Genomic DNA, 19,043 nt, shown 5'->3' on the forward strand with positions numbered 1-19,043 from the left:
AATTAATATGCCTGACTGAACTTTGGGTCATCCCTTTGTGCACGCTTGTGCAGGAAGAACTGCAGAAGTCTCCTATCTAAGCTGGCAAGGTAAGTGTATCCTGGGAAAAGCTAGAGTGTGACCCTGAAATTTCCTGTGGAAACTCACTCATGAACTGGTTGGGCACAGATAGGTTACATATTAAAATACATGTTGAGATGAAGCAGACATCCAAGGAAGCAGCCAGCCCACCTGTGAAAGTTGGTTGCCAGGAACATTACAGCTAATGCTTTTTCATTGTGTGCCCTTGATGGGTACATGCCTGAGCCATTCCTAGCTGAGGGGTAATCGGGTCTGTGAGTAAGATCTAACAGGATGATGTTTTCACCAGTGCATGACCTTTGTTCCCATTATCTTCCATCCATTTGACATTGAACTAGGGTCATACGATGGACACTACTGCCACTTCCTCTGCCAATCACAGTTCTCCACAACTGTCATCTTCAAGTAGTCGAAGGCGATCACTGGCTTTCCTTCCCCCTCCTGTGTTTGGCTAGGTTGCGGTGCTTCCATCTGTAGTAATGGTTCATGTTATGCTCCTTTCTCAAGCAGTAAAGACATTGCCAGTTGAAGTCCAGTCTTGTGATCACTTTGAGAGGTTGAGACATTCCGATAATGAATTTAATCTTAATTTATTTACGCGTTTTAAAGTTAGTTGCTGTCTGTATTTGATATTTTTATGTGCAGTATTGTGTCCATGCTCCATAACTTACAACAACTTTTGAGCCTTCCTACAAAGTGAATTTCAGTACATTTAATATACTGTATTGTCTAAATGGTGCATGCTTCAAACTCTGATGCAGAGAAGAGCAGCGTTTCAAATTATACACGAGAGAAACAGTGCAGTTTTTGTTATTGCTGGTTTGTGTCATCTCATATTTTTCATTTGCTGTTTGTTTTTCTCCACAGGTTTGGGCTTACCAAATGCATATCATGGCTGCACTCCATTTTCTTTTCCCTTTTGTTTTGCATATTTGCTGTCCAGCCAGCTGTGGTAAGTTACGACATTCACTTTCTTAATGAACAGCATAAGAAACAAATGCAGTGTTAGTCCTAAAGCCTTTGATTCAGCAATACGCTTCTTACGTGAAAGAGTAAGACGGAAAAAAAGCTGTTCATCAACACGACAGCAGCAGTGACGTCTGATGCCACTCGTGTCTGCGAGCTCACTGCAGTCATTACGTCACTGGGCATTTCATAATAGCTGTTTGGGACATTTTATAGCAGTATTTGTTGAGGGCAGATCCTGTCATGCAGTGAATTACCTGTGAATAGGCTGCTGTAGCATCTCCTTCATGTGGTTCTTGCATTAGCAATGTGATTACTGGAATAAGTCACTTTAAATGGGAGAGGTATGTAACTCAAGAAGACAGTGTTCAGAAAAATAATTTGTGTGAGAGTTGCATGATGCCATTGTTGGTGTTATCTGTAAGAATCTGTGTATATTTGTAGGGCTGATAGGGTAAGCAAGGAAGAAACATTCATAAGAACTAAAGCAAAACAGTGGTATATACTAGTGCTCTATTTACTGTTACCATTCTTATGTTTTTACTGAAATGATCCCCATCTCGAAAACAGTGAACCAAATAAACCTATAAAAACAGAAAAAAATCTTATTTTCCAGGGAGGCAAGGCCTCAAGCAGCACCCCCAGAATTATATACACCAACTCCATAGTCGCACCACAGTGGTGAAAATGGAGGAAAACCTCAAAGCTGTACTGCTGGCTGGCACAATGTAAGACATTGTGATAAAACTCACATTGACGTAAAACCTTTGCATTGAAAATGGTCATCCATGTTTTTTTAATAATGGTGATATGTTTTGAATACATACACCACCAACTGAGGATAAAAATATTTAGGTAGCATCCACGCTGCAATTGTGGTGACTGTGATTAGATTTTATACCAGATCTTCAGTGATGGGTATTGTGAACATATTTGAAATACATTACTGTGATATCGTGGATAGGTATACACTGTGGTTAGTACTAGAAATAATGTCATAATAGGATAGCATTGCTTGGCGTTGCTACTGGAATGAGAGAGAGAATCTGAGAGGAAGTGAAATAGTAAATGCTGGAAATTATTTCTGAGTAGACTAAAAGAGAAATGCATGTAATTAGTGAGAGGCGGTGAAATAGAATAGACTGGAATAATGATAATTAGAAGAACATAAAAGTATGGTCCATACAGAACTAAAAATAGTGGCCATGGAAGGAGACAAATAAAGGAAATACTGGTGGGGGCATGGGAATGGAGTTAGGGTTGGGGGAACAAAGCTTTGTGGAGTGAGGATTTTCTACCTCATCCATCCTTTCCTGTCAGTAAGGCTGTAGCTACTGACTATTTGTTCTTCTGGGGCAAAATCAACAGAGTATTGTTGCTGGGAAATCCTGACCAGGTTTTGTATGGATTTACAACAGAATAGTTCACACAAATAATCCATGCTTAGTGAAAATATTTTGCTCTGTTGCAGTCAGTATAACATTACAGGGGGTAGGTGACACATCTGAGGACCTTCTCTGAGACAGCAGATGAGTGGTAGCTATTACCTGAACACTTGTACCATAAATTAAGTCTAGAATACAGTCTGCCTTAATAAGGATCAAGCTATTGCTATTGCTGCAGTGCTGTACAGCAAGCTGCAGGGAACATGAACAATGCACAGGTGGGGGATGCTACTTGGTTTATGGAGTGAGTTAAGAGGGGAGAGCTCCCACTTTTGTAAAGTTACAGAGCTGTGTTTTGTATTTGTGCTTAGAACTCTTACAATGTGTGGGAGTTTCTTTCAGGGAGGATAAACATTACTTTAAGCAGTGTGCAGGGAATGGGTGAAATTCTGCCCATTAATGTTGCAGAGGTGACTTTTCTACTTGTGTCTCAACCTATCAGAGCACATGGGAAGTTCTTTCAGAGGGAGGAAACCCTTTCTTTGCAATTACTGGAACAGGAAGCCCAGAGAAGACCACAAGAATGGGAAGGCTAAACTCCTCTATGTAATATAAAGAAATGTGAGACTGTACTGTCCTCTTCACTCATTAAAAATGCTAGCTAACATTTTTAGGGTAAGAAATGAGATATGAAGAATTCTCTATGACAGGTTTCTTAAAGTTCTGTCACCAAATATATTTTATAGCCTCATATTTATCCAGTTTTAAAAACATTTTATTGGATTTTTTTTCAAAAACATCATGATGATAGGGATGGACAAAGAAAAGGCATACAGGGGATAAAGGAGAGAAGTGGCACCAGTCAGGTGTGTGTGTGTGTGTGTGTGTGTGTGTGTGTGTGTGTGTGTGTGTGTGTGTGTGTGTGTGTGTGTGTATAGATGTGACAAAATCAGGTTAAAACAGCTTAGACAAATAGACATTTCCCTTGCATATATCATCATTCATCATCCTTTTTTCCCATTTTCTACATAACAGTGTTGTCACCATCTCTCTCTATGCAAAGCCACTCTCGTGCCTTCTTTGACACTCATGCCTGACTGCTACAGGTCATCTCTCGCACAATCCATCCACCTCTTTGCTGGATGCTGTTGTTTTCTCTTGCCTTCTTCCTATCTGTCCCAAATCTTATTCACCAGATTGTCTTCTGCTTTGTTGCATATGGGTCCAAACCACCATAATCTGTTCTCCTTGACACTTTGTGCATTTGGAATTCCTTTGGCTCCTGCTTCTATGTCCTCATTTCTTCACTTGTGCCAAAGTGTGCATCTCACTACCTGTCTCAGTCACTTCGTCTTCATCACCTCTAGCTTCTTCAACTGCTCTGACTTTACTGCCCAGGTTTCTGTACCATATAATAATAATACTGATCACACCACTGTTTTGTCAACCTTACTTTTTGGCTTCTTTGGCATTCTTCTGTCACATACCACACTTGACACTCTGTGCCACTGAAATGTAGCCTGTCTGATTCTAGCTTTCACCTCCTGATTCAGACTTCCTTTCTACTCAACCATCCCTTCCAGCTACTTGAAGCTGTCAACCTATTACACTGTTTTCCCCTCTATCTCAATTTTCATTTACTTCTGAACTCCACCATTTGCTGCCATTACAATTGTCTTGTCTGTAAATAGTTTCATCCTCTGTGCTTTCAGTTTTGCATTGCATTCCCCTATCCTTTGAAGTTCTTGCTCAGAGTCTGCCTATAATACCACATCATCTGCATACATCAACTTTTTTGATCTATCCCCTACAACCTGCTTGCTATGCATCACCAGTATGAACAGCAGAGGGCTCAGAGATGAATCCTGGGTGCACACCTGTTCCCACTGGAAACCTCTGTGTAACACCAAATTTACTTGAGACATTGGGTCTTTGTTCATAGTTTCAGTAATTCTACCAATGTTTCTGGGACTTCAAACCACTGCAGGACTTCCCGAATCAGCTTTCTTGGGAGATTGTCATATGCTTTCTCCAAGTCTAGGAATGCCTATTTGGACACTTTCCCCATCTCTAGCTTCTTCTCAATTATCTGTCTCACTCCAAACATCAGGTTAGTTTTGCTGCATCCTGATCTGAATCTGAAGTGGTCATCTCTTATCTTACTTTCTACGACTCTGTGTATTCATTTATCGATCACCCTCTCTTGACTTTTCATGCAATGTGGTAGGAGTGTGATACCTCTCTACTGCCGACAGTTGTGGGTGCCCTCTTTGCTCTTGAACACTGGCGATAGTATGCTTATTCTCCAGTCATCTAGGATATGACTTTCTCTCCACACTGCTATGAATACCCTCAGTAGCTATTTCTCCCCATCTCATCTATCAAGTTTATCATATCTGCTGTGACCTCGTCTGAGATCACTGCTTCCCCTGATTTCATTTTCCTTAGTGCTGCTCTTACTTCCTCTATGGTGGACTCCTCTTCTTCTCTCATCATAGGTTGTGTATGAGGTGTTTTCTTCATTCAAAAACTGCTGGAAGGACTCCTTCCATCTATCTTTGATGTCCTGTGGACTGGTTAGCAGGTTGTTGCTGGCATCTCTTATGAAGGGTGTCTGACTGTCTTCTTTACCTTTCTGTCTGCTTGGTAGCCTGCTATAGTTTCTTTGTGCTATCTATTGACTTTCTTTGCAGAAGCTAGTAGAGGCCTCTAATGCCTTGTTCTTTGCTATTGCAACTCGTTTCTTTGTTACATGACCAGTATTCCTTCTTAGCCTGGTCTTCCTTTTCTATCTTTCACTTTTTCCTGCACTCCTTCTTTCTTTTGAAGACTTCCTGGACGTCTGAATTCTACCCCAAGCTTTCCTTATGTACCTTATTTGCATACCTGGCTCAGCCACATATCTGTTCTACAATCCTCACAAATGCTGTTTTGAGGTGCTGTAATTCTTCTCCAACGCTACCTATTCCCCATCCCTTTTCCTCTTGAGGTGCTAGAGTCCTGAGTAATTCCTTGAACTGTTGTGCTTTTTCAGAGCCAAATGTTTCAATGGGATGAGTTTGCAATCGTTGATTCTAGCCCAGTGTCCTTTCCTTACCAGGAGGAAGTCTCCTTGAGTTGTGTGTTGGTTAGTCTTGTATGTGATCTTTTGACTGCCTCTCTTTCTGAACCATTTTTTGGCTACTATCAAGCTATTTGGCACACAGAAGTCTATAATTGCCACTCCTTTATTCCTGTTGCCCCACCTATGTGGACCTAGGCAGTCCTCATATTCTGTTCTTTCTTTACCGATATGTGCATTCAAGTCGCCCATTATCAACACCAGTTTATATTTTCCTGCTTTTTCTATTAGGTCCTGCAACTGCTGTCTGAATGCACTCTTTTCCTCACTATCACAACCCTGCTGTGGGGTATAGGCTGAGATTATGAATACTGCCCTATCATTACACTGGAGTCTGATTGCCATGAGTCTGTCACTAATTCTGATGAAATCCCTTACTGCCTTCTGAAGTCTCCTCTCAACAGAATTCTGACACCATTTGTTGCCTGTCGTCCTCCTTAATAGTAGACTCTGGATCCCAAGCCAAATGGGCTTTGTTGCATTGCTCTTCCATCTTAGATCTTGGATACATAAGATGTCCAGTGTCCTCCTTACCAGCATGTCATCAACTTCTAAGTTGCATCCTGTCAGGGATCCTACACTGAGTGTAGTAATTCCTAGTTCATGTTTAGCAGGTTGATTGGATTTATGTTCAGCTTTTGGTCAACAGAGCTATCCCAGGTAACCCAAGCTGGGCAGCTGGACACCGGGCAGCCAGTAGCTTATTGACCCAGAGCTGCTGGGTTTTATGGCAGGTACACACTGGTCACATAAACCCCTCCCACTCTTAGCATGGGTACCTGATGTGGTTCAGAGTAAGCCGGGTCCACAACCTACTTATAACTGGCACATACCCATACCCATTTGGTGACATTAGTCAACACGACCAAATCACCTAAAGCCATATTTATCACCATTGAGTGGCCACGGTGTGCAGTCTGTGATTTGTGTTCTCATATCATGAGGATACTGCTCACCACAGGAGATGCCCAAAGCAGTTGGTTTGTACAATTATTAACCCTATAGGGACCATGCACAGTCGGTGCTGCTGCTGCCCACTGGTCTAGTCTTTGCTGAGTTTAAAATGGAAAGACTCACCATATTTTTCAGAAATGGGAAGAATCCCACAGAGACACAGGGAGAACATACAAACTCCAAACAGGCTTTGAGTGGAGGTCAAAATCGGACATTGTACCTTATGCATGAGCGGCAAAGACCTTCACCATTATGCCATCTAGTCTCTTCTATAGATATCTGGGTGTAAAAAAAATGTCACATGTGTACATCTTTAAGTAGGTCTCTGGTCATTAGTTTAGTCCCATGTATTTTCCCAGGATATACAGTTTTCTTTGTTATACATAATAATACAGTGAAGCTTCATTTCACGGGAAGCTGATTTTTTTCCAACTATGCCAAATTCATTATAACATGTATTAAGACATAAATGAACCTTGGGCCAAAGAGCAAACTACTTTAGACTGTATATATCCCCTATGTATGCTCTTCTTGCAGCCCCCTCTCACCCTGTTTTGGCATCTCCATTTCTTTTCTTATTACCAAGGGAACATCTTTGTAACCTTGTAGGGACGTAGTAGTGAGGTGTGGAGCATCTGTGACAAAAGCAGTATACACAATGAAATGTAAAACTGACAGTAAATAGCATCAAGCCCCTTTCTGGTTTGGGAAAGCCATCTTCATGCAATATGTATGTCCCATCTCCATCGTGTACCCACTTGCTAAAAATCTTTGACAAATACTTTACAAATGCCTCCTGAAATATTAGTAGCTATTGATTCCTATCAGATAAACAACATTGTTTCAAAAACTCCTTCAGCACCACTACCACTTTACTAACTCCTACATATTCTGTATATAGCAGTTATACCTAACACCACTTCTTATTAAAAGTGTTGATGAGAATGTTGATACATGACACGTTTTCCATGGACATGACCTTTGATAAATAAGATATCATAGAATTTCATCACCTTATTTATCCTATTATCTCGATGATATTGATAGTTACTTACAGCAGCTCAATGGTACTCTATTATATTGTTGATTTGTTGATTGACTTCCAACAACTTTAGGATAATGTTGGATTATATAGAGAGATACTTAAGAGAAATATAAATAAGATATAAATAAATAATCTTGAATAAGTAATTAGGAAGTTTTAAGTCTTCTTCAGTTCAGTTAGAATTTAACCTATTAATTTCTTCCTTTATCTTGCATATATATTATATTCATATATATTATATATTATATATATACCGTCGTCTACAAGACTTCTTTTAACATGAATGTGATAAGAGAGTAGAGAAGTGAATGGAGTCAGTGATGACTTTACAATTTTAGTTTCTAACTTTAGTGGTTGTTTTATCTTAACTTTTCACAACTGTCGTGCTTTATTTATGCACAATGACAATGTATGATTGATGATCTCCACAGAACCCCTTTCCTTCTGTATATGTATGTATAATGAATGATTATTGCTTTTATTCATAGAACATCACATTAGTCTAATTATTTATTTATTTTTTTTTTTATTTTTTTTGAATAAACTAAATGCACTGCAGTGGATCAAGAATAGGAAAGTAATTTCCCATCAACTGGTTAATTATTGTTACAATGGAATAATTGCCTTATTGATAACAACTGCTTGTAATGATATGTATAAAAAGGAGCAAGTTAATTTTTTTTTAATTGTCGCAAGAAGAGCATGTGAAGCATGTGAAAGCGCTTATTCTTTGCCTTATCGATTGGAATAAAAGGATTTATACTTTTTGAAGAATCCAGTGTTTCTCGAGGTGTGTCCTGATAGTTTTGTTTTGTATATAGCAGTATCAATGAGGGCTTGATCACAGCAAACATTTCTGTAGACATGACCCGGGCATTCAAAAGGGTCAGCCAGCACTTACTCCTTAACAAACGGGAAAAATTCTACTTTGGTCAAAATACTATTAATTGGTTTGAAGTTTCCTCTGAAACAAAACATTCTAGGGCACTCTAACAACCATTTATCCACGTATGCCACTCTTAATATTGGAGTATCTCAAGGGTCAATTCTAGGACTCCCTTCTCTTCTTGCTATTTATTAATGATCCACCAATAAACCTTCATTCATTAAACATTCTTTACACTATGACATTCTCGTATGCCAAGTAAATATATGCCCCACCTAATTATAATCTGAGCTTCAAATCTTCAGCAACCTATGCCACTGAGTTTATTCTAAAAACAACTCCTGATTAACCACAGCAAAGCTAATGTTATACACTACTCCATCCTCACCTCGTAAATCCCACCTTCTTCCTCCCATTACTATCTCAGGCAATAAGTCATCACCCCTTTGTCACTGAATACAAGTGCTTAAGCCTCACACTTGATCATTGTCTCACCTTCTGTATTCACACTTACAAAATAATTTTAACAAAGTTCTATGACAACTGAAGCTCTGCTACAAAATTTCCCATATTCTGTCCTCAGTAGCTAGAATAACTCTATCCTAAAATGTATTACTTCCCAAATAGGCATACAGTCTTCCCTTTCTGACATTTCACTGTACCCCTAATACTCCTAGATTACAGAAGACAGGATTTTCTGACTTGCAGTCCTTACCAACTCACCTTCTCACCACTGATCTCTACTGGAGAAACTTAAGTGGTACACAGTTACTGATGAACTATGTACCTAACAGGCACTCTGTTATTCAATATACTCAAAGAAGGTTATAGTCCACCTTTAAAAGATTACTCCCCTTCAGAGAACAACCAAGCTCTTTTTGAAGGTCACAAAACACCCTTAGTATACCTCCATTTAAAACAACTGTGGATAAGTAAGCATTCTCCAGACTACCCTCAGAAGTAAAGAACAGATCTCTTTTGGGATTCAGAAGGCTCTGTCTGAATATCTCCACAAAAATGCTGAATGCAATCTTTTTAAAGAATGGATAATTACAAAACGTTTGAAAGAAGTCATGAACATCCTGGAAACGCTGCAACAACATTATTAAAATAAAAGAAAACTGGTTTAGTGCTTTCATCTCTCCATATAACAAGATTTCATCAGAACCAAATAACATTGTCCAGGCTTGTCTTTTACATAAGCAAAACGTATCATGTGACTCTACAGAAAACAATCAAATTCTTTCATCAATAAAACATATAACAATGAATAAATATGTTAAAACATGTAAAAACATCATCATTGTGTCAATAAAGTGAACATTTCATAATATTTATCAACTTAATAATTATATTAATAAAGTTGTGGTGTTTCCTGGGTATTCTTGATTTCTTTCAAGTTGTTTTTAGAAGCCTGTTTTGTCTTTCTTGATTATACATTACAAAACTCCATAAAGCCAGTAGTCTACTAAGTTTAACCAGCCATTCAACTCCTCTTGCATTTTTTATTAATTACTGAGTGATATTTAATACTTCTAAACAATTTGAATTATCTATTTCATTTTAGAGAACAGTAGTCCGTATACTAATTTGTGAATGCATCGTTGTACTCCTATCATTGTATTGCTTTACTTTGTACTCTTTGTAATGTCTGATCATTTTATTGCTCTTTATAATTTTTATTCTTTTTCTGCACTGCTTATATTTCTGTGCCCCGGGTATGGCTGAAAAGGGTCCTTGGACCAGCCTACCTACCCATTTATCAAACAGAGCTAAATTAATAAATAAATATGTGCAAAGCCATGTAAACCTATTCAGCTAAACCAGCCTATCGATGCTTTCACACTATCTGTATATAGGGCCACCAGTTGTTACCGCCCATCCTGTGGCTGCTGTAAAGCTAACAATACCCTTCTTGCATTATTTCTGACTTGTCTTGCTGGCATGAAATCTTCCTTGTCCCATTTAATGAGCTTTCCTACCAGCTCACAGACTTGGCACAAATGGTTTTATATATATATATATATATATATATATATATATATATCTATCTATCTATATATATATATATATATATATATATATATATATATATATATATATATATATTTACAATGTTTAAAACTTATATTGTGCATAGATTATAAACTATATTAACAGCTATTTCGGCCAAATGGAAGAATGAGGGAAATGAAGGACCCCCCCAAGCTAATATCTCCATCTTCAATGACTTTGCAGAAGCCCTTTTACTTCCTTTGTGTAGAAGTTTAGGATTTGTAAGACATTCTTTTTACCCACTAGGTGACAGTAACTTACATAGTTCAGGAGCCAATCCATTCATTCTACTCAACCTTACTACTCCTTGCTGCCTTGATTACCACTCCAATTCAACCATCACACCAAGCTTCTTAAGGCTATTACATTGTTAGTAACGTATTCATCTGTTCTGTCCTCGGCTACATCAAGGCCTTTTCCACATTTCTCCAAGGCTGTAACAAATGCCTGGAGTACCTTTGAAACTCACTACACTACATTACCAGTTCAGGAACATTCAACAGCTGTGACTTTAGAAGTGACCTCTGGAACTCTTGCTAGATATGCAACCATCTCCACTGTTTGGAGAATGACACTAGAGTATTTACATCTGAGGGGATACAAGGTAACATTAGCCTTATCGTCCAAAATCTACATTATCAGCACCCATAAAGAGCACATAAACATTTTGTAGTCTGAGTCAGTATGAGTTTTTGCTTCATTCAGAAGAGGCAACAGTTTTATAAATTCCCTATACTGTTCCATCCACCCTTCCACAGCCCAGTAGTCCAGGACCAAAGCTGAGGATTCAAATAACATTTAAAAGCATCCCAATGTATAAAAGCATCCAAGGAATAGTGACCAAAAACTTCCCAAAAACCTCAGCTTCTCTTGTAACCAGCTATGAAACCTGGGGAGTTTTTATAAAGGCTGACCATCTCCAAACCTTATGAAAAGACATGTTTTCTGTCAGCTGCATCCATGATCAGAGGGTAAGGATCACTTTAAGTGGAGTTACCTCTGGATCTAAAAAGTGACTTGTACATAATTTGTCAGTAGATAACAAAGAACTGTATGCCATAGTGAGGTATATTTATTTTATTTATTTATTTTTTTTTATTCATTTATTTGCAATTATTACTAGGAAAGTGTGACTTGATAAAAGGAATAAATAAATAATGGAGGCCAGGGAAGCCAGGGGGGAAAGATCTAGAAATATATAAAAAAAACCCAGAACTATCAAATTCAAGTACAACACAGAACTGCAAGATATAAGAATAAAACTGTATCAAAGTAGGCCACTGTGGTGATGTAGAAAGAGAAAGCCCAAGCAAGATGGGCTACCGATGGCGCAGCAGGGAGGGATGGGCATGCCCACTCGAGGTAGATGACAGATGATTGCATGGATGACTCCCATCAGCAATCTCTGGTTGTGTCTGGGGACATTGACATTGGGGCAGCATAGTGCAAAGATGGGAAACCAGAGGGGTATGGCTGCCCCTTGGGCATGTCACATAACCCAGTGTGGGGGGGGGGATGGGTAGATTATTAAAGAAAAAAATCCATGGTGAAAGGTGACAGCAAGACCCTCCCCTGGACATCTTAGGTTCCACATCTGGCCCCAGTTAAATTGTGTAAGGAGAGCTGGTAGACCTTGGTGTAGGATGATGTAGGAGAGTGATAAAGAGCTCCAAAAATGCACCAGAACATCATTGTACATTTTAAAAAATAAGTTTTATACAACTAAGTGGAAGAATGTAGTAATGTGAATTAATTAAGCTTCTAAGAATTAATCTAAAATGTATCTAAAATAATACAAATAAATAACTAAAATATTTAACATAAAATATCTTCTAGTATTATGTACCTTCATATATTATAAAAAAAGTAGTGAGCAAGAAAATGAAGGCAAAGAAATAGCTTTTCAGACATAACCTTTAGTATAGCAGGGGACTCAGCTATATAATAGCTTTCAGCTTAAGGCTAAGAAGGAGTATTGAAGTTGGATGAGGAAGACCAAGAGGAAAGAACGGATTTAAGGCTGTGCTGCAGGCAGTGGGAAAATAGTCAGAACAAGAACATGTGGAATTTAGGTGTACCAGAGGGGTTTAAGGAGAGAAGGGATAGTGCACATAGAAAACTTGTAAATGCTTTATCCCATGCATGGGTCCCCTCAAATTGTTTTGTGGTATGATCCCAGTTATTCCCATTAGGAATCCTATATAATTATTGACCATATGAGGGGTAAGGCCAGTCTGTAACCAAATGGGATAGGTTAATTCAAGCAGAAGAAGGAAAACTGGCTAGACTTAAAATATCCTGCAAAGGCAGCTAGCTTACTACTTAACCTATATGTCCTCACTAACTAGACAGGTAGGCATGTCTAATACATGCTCTTATCTCTCCATGCCAGGTAGGCATGTCTAATACATGCTCTTATCTCTCCATGCCAGGTAGGCATGTCTAATACATGCTATTATCTCTCCATGCCAGGTAGGCATGTCTAATACATGCTATTATCTCTCCATGCCAGGTAGGCATGTCTAATACATGCTCTTATCTCTCCATGCCAGGTAGACATGTCTAATACATGCTCTTATCTCTCCATGCCAGGTAGGCATGTCTAATACATGCTCTTATCTCTCCATGCCAGGTAGGCATGTCTAATACATGCTCTTATCTCTCCATGCGAGGTAGGCATGTCTAATACATGCTATTATCTCTCCATGCCAGGTAGGCATGTCTAATACATGCTCTTATTTCTCCATGCCAGGTAGACATGTCTAGTACATGCTCTTATCTCTCCATGCCAGGTAGACATGTCTAATACATGCTCTTATCTCTCCATGCCAGGTAGGCATGTCTAATACATGATCTTATCTCTCCATGCTGCAAACATAAAGAATAACAGCATGCTAGATACAAACATTCCAAGCATCTATGCAATCATTTATACTTAGCATTGTGACTTAAGTCCAAAAGACAAAAGGCTCTCATTTTAGTCCATAAACATAATATATGGTGAATTAGCAACTGAAAAGATTTATTGCCAGTCTGAGCATCCCATCCTTGCATTCATGAAAACAGTAATCACTAAATTGATAAGAGCTCTTCCTTCCATTTGCTGCAGATAGTTTATGCTATTTTTGCAGTTAGTTACACTGCAGTAGTCATAGTGGGAAGTGTCACTCTGACAGCAGTTTGCCTGTCTGATTTATGGCTATGACCTCTGCCAAATCTGTTGCCACAAGAAAAGTTTCATTAAGAGTTACATCTATGAGCAGTATATTTTCCTTTTGTAAACAACTTTCACAGCTGAAGAAACGTGCTTCTCCAGTAGCCCAGATAGTATGTCACTTTAAAGGAGAATTAAATGCTTCTGCCCTCGTTAGGTATCCCACATAATTTCCTGCTTGTCCAGATAATTCAGTAGTTTACATAAGTAACCTTTAACATGGCATCTACAGTAGTAGGCATAGGCACTTGTACAACCACTTACAACAGCCTTTTGAAGTCACTAGCAGTAAGGACAGTGATATTCATGGCCTTAAGCAGCTAACTCACAGGAAAGACAGTGATATTAGGGCCCTTTGCTTTCTCCAACAAGCCACTTTTTTATATGAACTCCTGTTTTCCTCCTTTTCAAGTACTGTAACAGCTTAATACTTTGCTTTAATTGACAGTCATCTTTTTCATCCCTCTCTGGATCTAAGCCATCCACATCAGCAGTATCCCTCCATGACATTATTTTAATGTCATAAAAAATTACTTTAGATCTCCAGTACTGACAGTCGCTAGACAGGTACAGAGAGGCAATCACCTTGTATAATCCAGCAACTGTTTCTCCTAGATTCACCAAATGGACTGAAGACTGATTCTCTGTCACTAATCACACAAAAACTGTCTCCTGGGGACTGAATGTCATCCATATCACGTTTGCTTTACAGCTGTCTACCAAACAGAAATGAACTAGAACTGATCTTATGGTATTCTTGTATGCATTAATATATTTTGTACCAGCCTTACCAGCCACACAGCTAACTATCCATTTTCAATAAAAAATAAATTTGTTTCAAGACTCCACTAATTGTGTAAATACAATTATTAATTATGCAGCGGTAGCGTTGTCGCCTCACAGTAAGACATTGTCCCGTTCGATTCTCGGGTAGAGCGTCTTCTGTGTGGAGACATGCATGAATGGGCGTACCTTTGTTGAAGGTTGTACATCAGGGCCGGCAACTTGGCATGTAAAAATCTACTGCCAATCATTAGCGGACCAGAGTTCCGCTGTGGTGACCCCTAACCGGGAAAAGCCGAAAGACACAACAACAACAACAACATGCTTAGATCTCTGTCTCCGTTAAAATTCTAACTTTGCTATAATCAGTCTTACATTAGGAAAGACTCAGCTCACATCTTCTAAGACATATATTTGTTAAGAGAACACAATATAGTTTGTGGGTACAGGTAAACATTTCAGATATGTATTCTAGGAATTGACATTCTTCATCGTGATGAGTAATTGAAAGGGATTGCCTATGGATATTCATACAAGATATAGTTATATTATTTAAAGTGATTTGCAGAGGTTCAGTCACTTACTTTAGCACCATAGCATGTTGTGCATAAACTGCCAAAGCTTCCACTAGGATTTCAGTTAGTTCTTATAAATCATTTGGCTGATACCTTCTCTTCCATTAGCTTTCCTTATTTATAAGGTGTATGAATATCATATTGTGTTAATTGAATTTATGTATAAAATATTTTTGTTGTTGTATGCTTCCTTGATTTGGAAGTTTGCAGTTTTGTCTGTAGACATCTATAACCTTTCTTTCTGTGCATCTTTTGGGCAAATGTTTAGAAAATTTTTGGAAAATTCAGTCATAACTTTAATTACATCTTGAATAGCAGGGCCATCATTTTTTATATGACGTGAGGTATGCTTAACACTTTTAGCAGTTTTTTGTTATCCAAACTGTCTCTGCATCTAAATCTGACTTGCGCTTTTTATTTGGTCACTTTCTTGTACTTTGTTTATGCCACTAATTTCAGTTTTTATAACTATTTTGTCTTTGCTTATTTGCTAATTCTCGTAGTATTATATGTACTATTTTTGATATGTTTTTCAGGTTGTTTTAAATATCTTTGCCGGGGTATATCACTGGCCTTTTTTAAGTTTGTTTTCTGACTAATTATTCACTCTTTGGGCAGTGTCTGCTGTCTGCCATCCACTTGGTGGAATAATTGGTTGAGGGGCAGTTACTGGTGGGTAAGCGCAAGTTAGTGCAGATGGGTCATGAGCTTGAACCTTTGTTAGACTGCAAGCATTTTTGTTCAGCACTTCTGAAGTATAAGGAATCGTGTGCTTTCCAGTGTCATTGTCACTATATGTTGAAGCAGAGTATGGACTGTAAATAGGAACTAAATGTTACTTTGCTGTTTTTGGTCCAGTGGGTTTGGGATGAGCATCCTGGTTGTGGAGTACATCTAGGCACATTTGGTGTGCTTAAATCACCGCATGTTCCCAAGATTTCCTCGGTCACTGCAGCTCTTGGGGCCTAGAGCATTTACAGTTATCTAAATCAAAGTCTACACTTTAGATATGATTAGAAGCTTAAACTGGATTACTTCATTAGAAACAGCACCAGCTGAAAGTGAGGAGAATTATTACCCAATGACATATGTTAAATGTTTGAACAAATGTGCGTATTTGTTGTCATGAGTGTTAGAGATGACAATATGTAGTCTGAATGTGAATCAGTTATTTCTGGATGTTCTTTTTCTCCTGTTTGTGTCCTGCACAGCCAAGCTTTCTGTTTTTTTTTTTTGTTTGTTTTTTTTGGGAGGGGGCGTATTTTTATAGTGCCTTCAGGCTGGTTACACAAAAGCACCAAAACTGTGCATTTTACTAAGGACTTTTGGCCCACTTCTTGGAAGCAGAAGTTGTTCAAAAGGAGGTTTGGGATAAGTAGTTTTGTCATAACAAAGGCCAACTAATCTGATTTTGATTTTTGATGTATATGCAAGTTGTTGTGTCTTTCTGCTTTTGGGTCGCCACAGTGGAACTCCGGTCCGCTCATGATTTGTAGTTGATTTTTACGTGCCGAGTTGCCAGCCCTGACGCACAACCTTCAACGAAGTTATGCCCATTCATGCATGTCTCCACGCAGAAGACGCTTTAGGTGAGAATCAAGCCGGACAACGTCTTACTGTGAGGCGACAATGCTACCGCAGCACCACCAACGCATGTTTTGAGGTATATGCAAGTATTAGTAGCAAAAATGTCTTTCTAAGTGCTTGTGGTCACATGGTAAAATATGGCTTGATTTCTAGTTAGCAGATTGTTCTCTGTTTGTTGCAACATTTTGGTAAAGCATTACCTCAGTGATTGTTTTGTGTTTTTATCTGAAAATAAACTGAAAACCTTGAACTAACACATCATAGGGAGGGGGATTGATTAGGGCAAAGCATTCTCCACCTACAATGCATTTTCTGAACTGTTAGGAGTATGTATGTATGTATATATATATATATACATATACATATACATATATATATATATATATATATATATATATATATATATATATATATATATATATATATATATATATACATAGAGCTGTGTTTTCCTCTTGGTGGGTAGGTACAGTGGAATCTCCATTGTGTTATCTCATGGTTGTCCATTATAGGTTGTAACTGCTAGATCAGGTTTTCTGTGGCTACGTGTTCTTTGTTTCTGTGGGTCTCAGAGGCAGATTCAGTGTCAGTATCGGATGATCTTGTCATTTCAGGAACAGAAATGGGGATAACAGTAAGGTATTAGGGGGCTCTCAAAAGTGGAGTGATGCCTACGTTTGGTAGATATGTATTTCATGTCTTACTGCAAAACAAATTACACTGGTTAATGTATATAAGGGTTTGAGATTTCCCCATGTACACAAGCATTTGTCTGAAATATCTTCTTCTAATTCCGATAGTGTATTTGCTACCAGAGAGCATTTCTGTCTACTTGGTATAATGGAAACATTCCTGGTAGGTTTGCCTGATCATGCTGTACAGTTAGAGAATTAAATGGAATGTTTCGGCCTGGAGAGATAACTGGAAGTTTAATACTAGTCATAAAGAGGAGAGAGCTGCTGAGAATGGCCTAGGTGGCTTCATGCTTTTCGGGAGAGACCTTCATGATGATGATGTAATTTTGTCACTGCAGTATTGTTGGGATGAGCTTGAGCTCATGTTCAGGCAGCAGGGCTAAGTATATCCTAATGTTCACTGCAGAGGGGGCAAAGTGGCCCGTTCAGGTCTGGCAGGATTGCTTGTTGACAGTAATAGCTGTGCATGCAGTCCAGCTCTTCAAAGGTCATGGATGCTAAGTAGACCAAGCTAAGATGGCCATCCAGGAGATTCTGGATAACAAGGTTAATTCTGGACTTAGGTCATTAGGATGAGGTGTTTTGTGAATACAATGTTGTCTTTACTTTCACTAGCTCTTTTATTGCAGCTGGATAGAAGCGCAGAAGTTTAATTATTAATACATTCATTTGAGCAGGGGATCCTTTTGACACTGGGATATTTTGTAGGGGGGTAACAATAGGAATATAGTTTAAATGTGCTAGGGGTACCAGGCACTAATGTGGAAACAGGCCTAAGCGATTTATGGAGCAGCTGAGGTTACCCAGGCTTACTAAATTATAGGTGGCTTTGTTACTTAGACTAGTAATAGTAGAAGAGTTTTCATAACCATTAAAAAAGCAGCCCCCAGGTCTAGACAGACACCCTTTGGATCTTCATATAATTTTGAAGCAACTACTTCAAGAGATGGTTACCCTGAGATGTGTGCTACAAGACCTAGTTTCAGACAGCTAGAAGCATGGAGTAATGATATATGTTATCCTGAAGATCAGGTAAGGATCTTGAACTTCTTGTGCAAACCTGTGTCTGTTGTTAGTAATCATTATTTAACATTTATAGTGGTACTGGCCACCAGGGTGTCTTCTTTGCTTCCTGCCTAAGTTAAGTTAGACTTGTGTTTATTAGTTGTAGGCGAACATCTGATACCATTTTGGAGACTGTGCTGCTTATCTATGATACCAAATTCAAGGTGTTTCTGTGACGGTTATAACTTCATATGCAAGGAAAGCATTGAATCGAGTAAAGAAAGTTTTGTGTGTCTTTGTTTAGTAACTAGATTTAGCTTTGGTTAAGAATAAAGCAAGACGGTTTTCTTCAGTTGAAATAGCAGGGGGGACAGAGATGCTTGCTTGTCTGCTTTTGTTTTTCTTTGTATGGAGCCACGTGCCAGGATACTGAGACTCTAGGAGTTGAGACATAGGTAAGTACTTACTGTTGCAGCATCCACATGGTGAGCCTCTCCCCTTTTACTGGTGATTTATTGGTGTGTTTGACCTAACTAAAGCAGGATTTTTAGGTTCCTTTGCTATAGTACAGCAAGTTGGGCAATAGTTTGGCTACCCAGTCAATCAAAAGAAGACCAGAATTAGTGCATTGTTTTTTACGGGTCAGTGTTCAGCCATCAAATGGAACTTCCATTGAATGACTGAACATCGA

General features: G+C 38.7%; 1 protein-coding gene across 1 annotated transcript in view; it reads left to right on the top strand.

The window, feature by feature from the left end:
• PKD1L1 (polycystin 1 like 1, transient receptor potential channel interacting) overlaps positions 1–19,043 on the top strand; it is a 1,345,235-nt gene that overhangs the window by 925,040 nt on the left and 401,152 nt on the right. Inside the window, exon 40 of the mRNA XM_044065604.1 lies at positions 949–1,033. Within this exon, the coding sequence (XP_043921539.1) occupies positions 949–1,033 (85 nt within the window). The remainder of the gene's footprint in view (positions 1–948; positions 1,034–19,043) is intronic.

This window comes from Protopterus annectens, chromosome 3.part0, assembly GCF_019279795.1.
Source record: "Protopterus annectens isolate FY-2018-M chromosome 3.part0, PAN1.0, whole genome shotgun sequence".
NCBI lineage: Eukaryota > Metazoa > Chordata > Ceratodontiformes > Protopteridae > Protopterus > Protopterus annectens.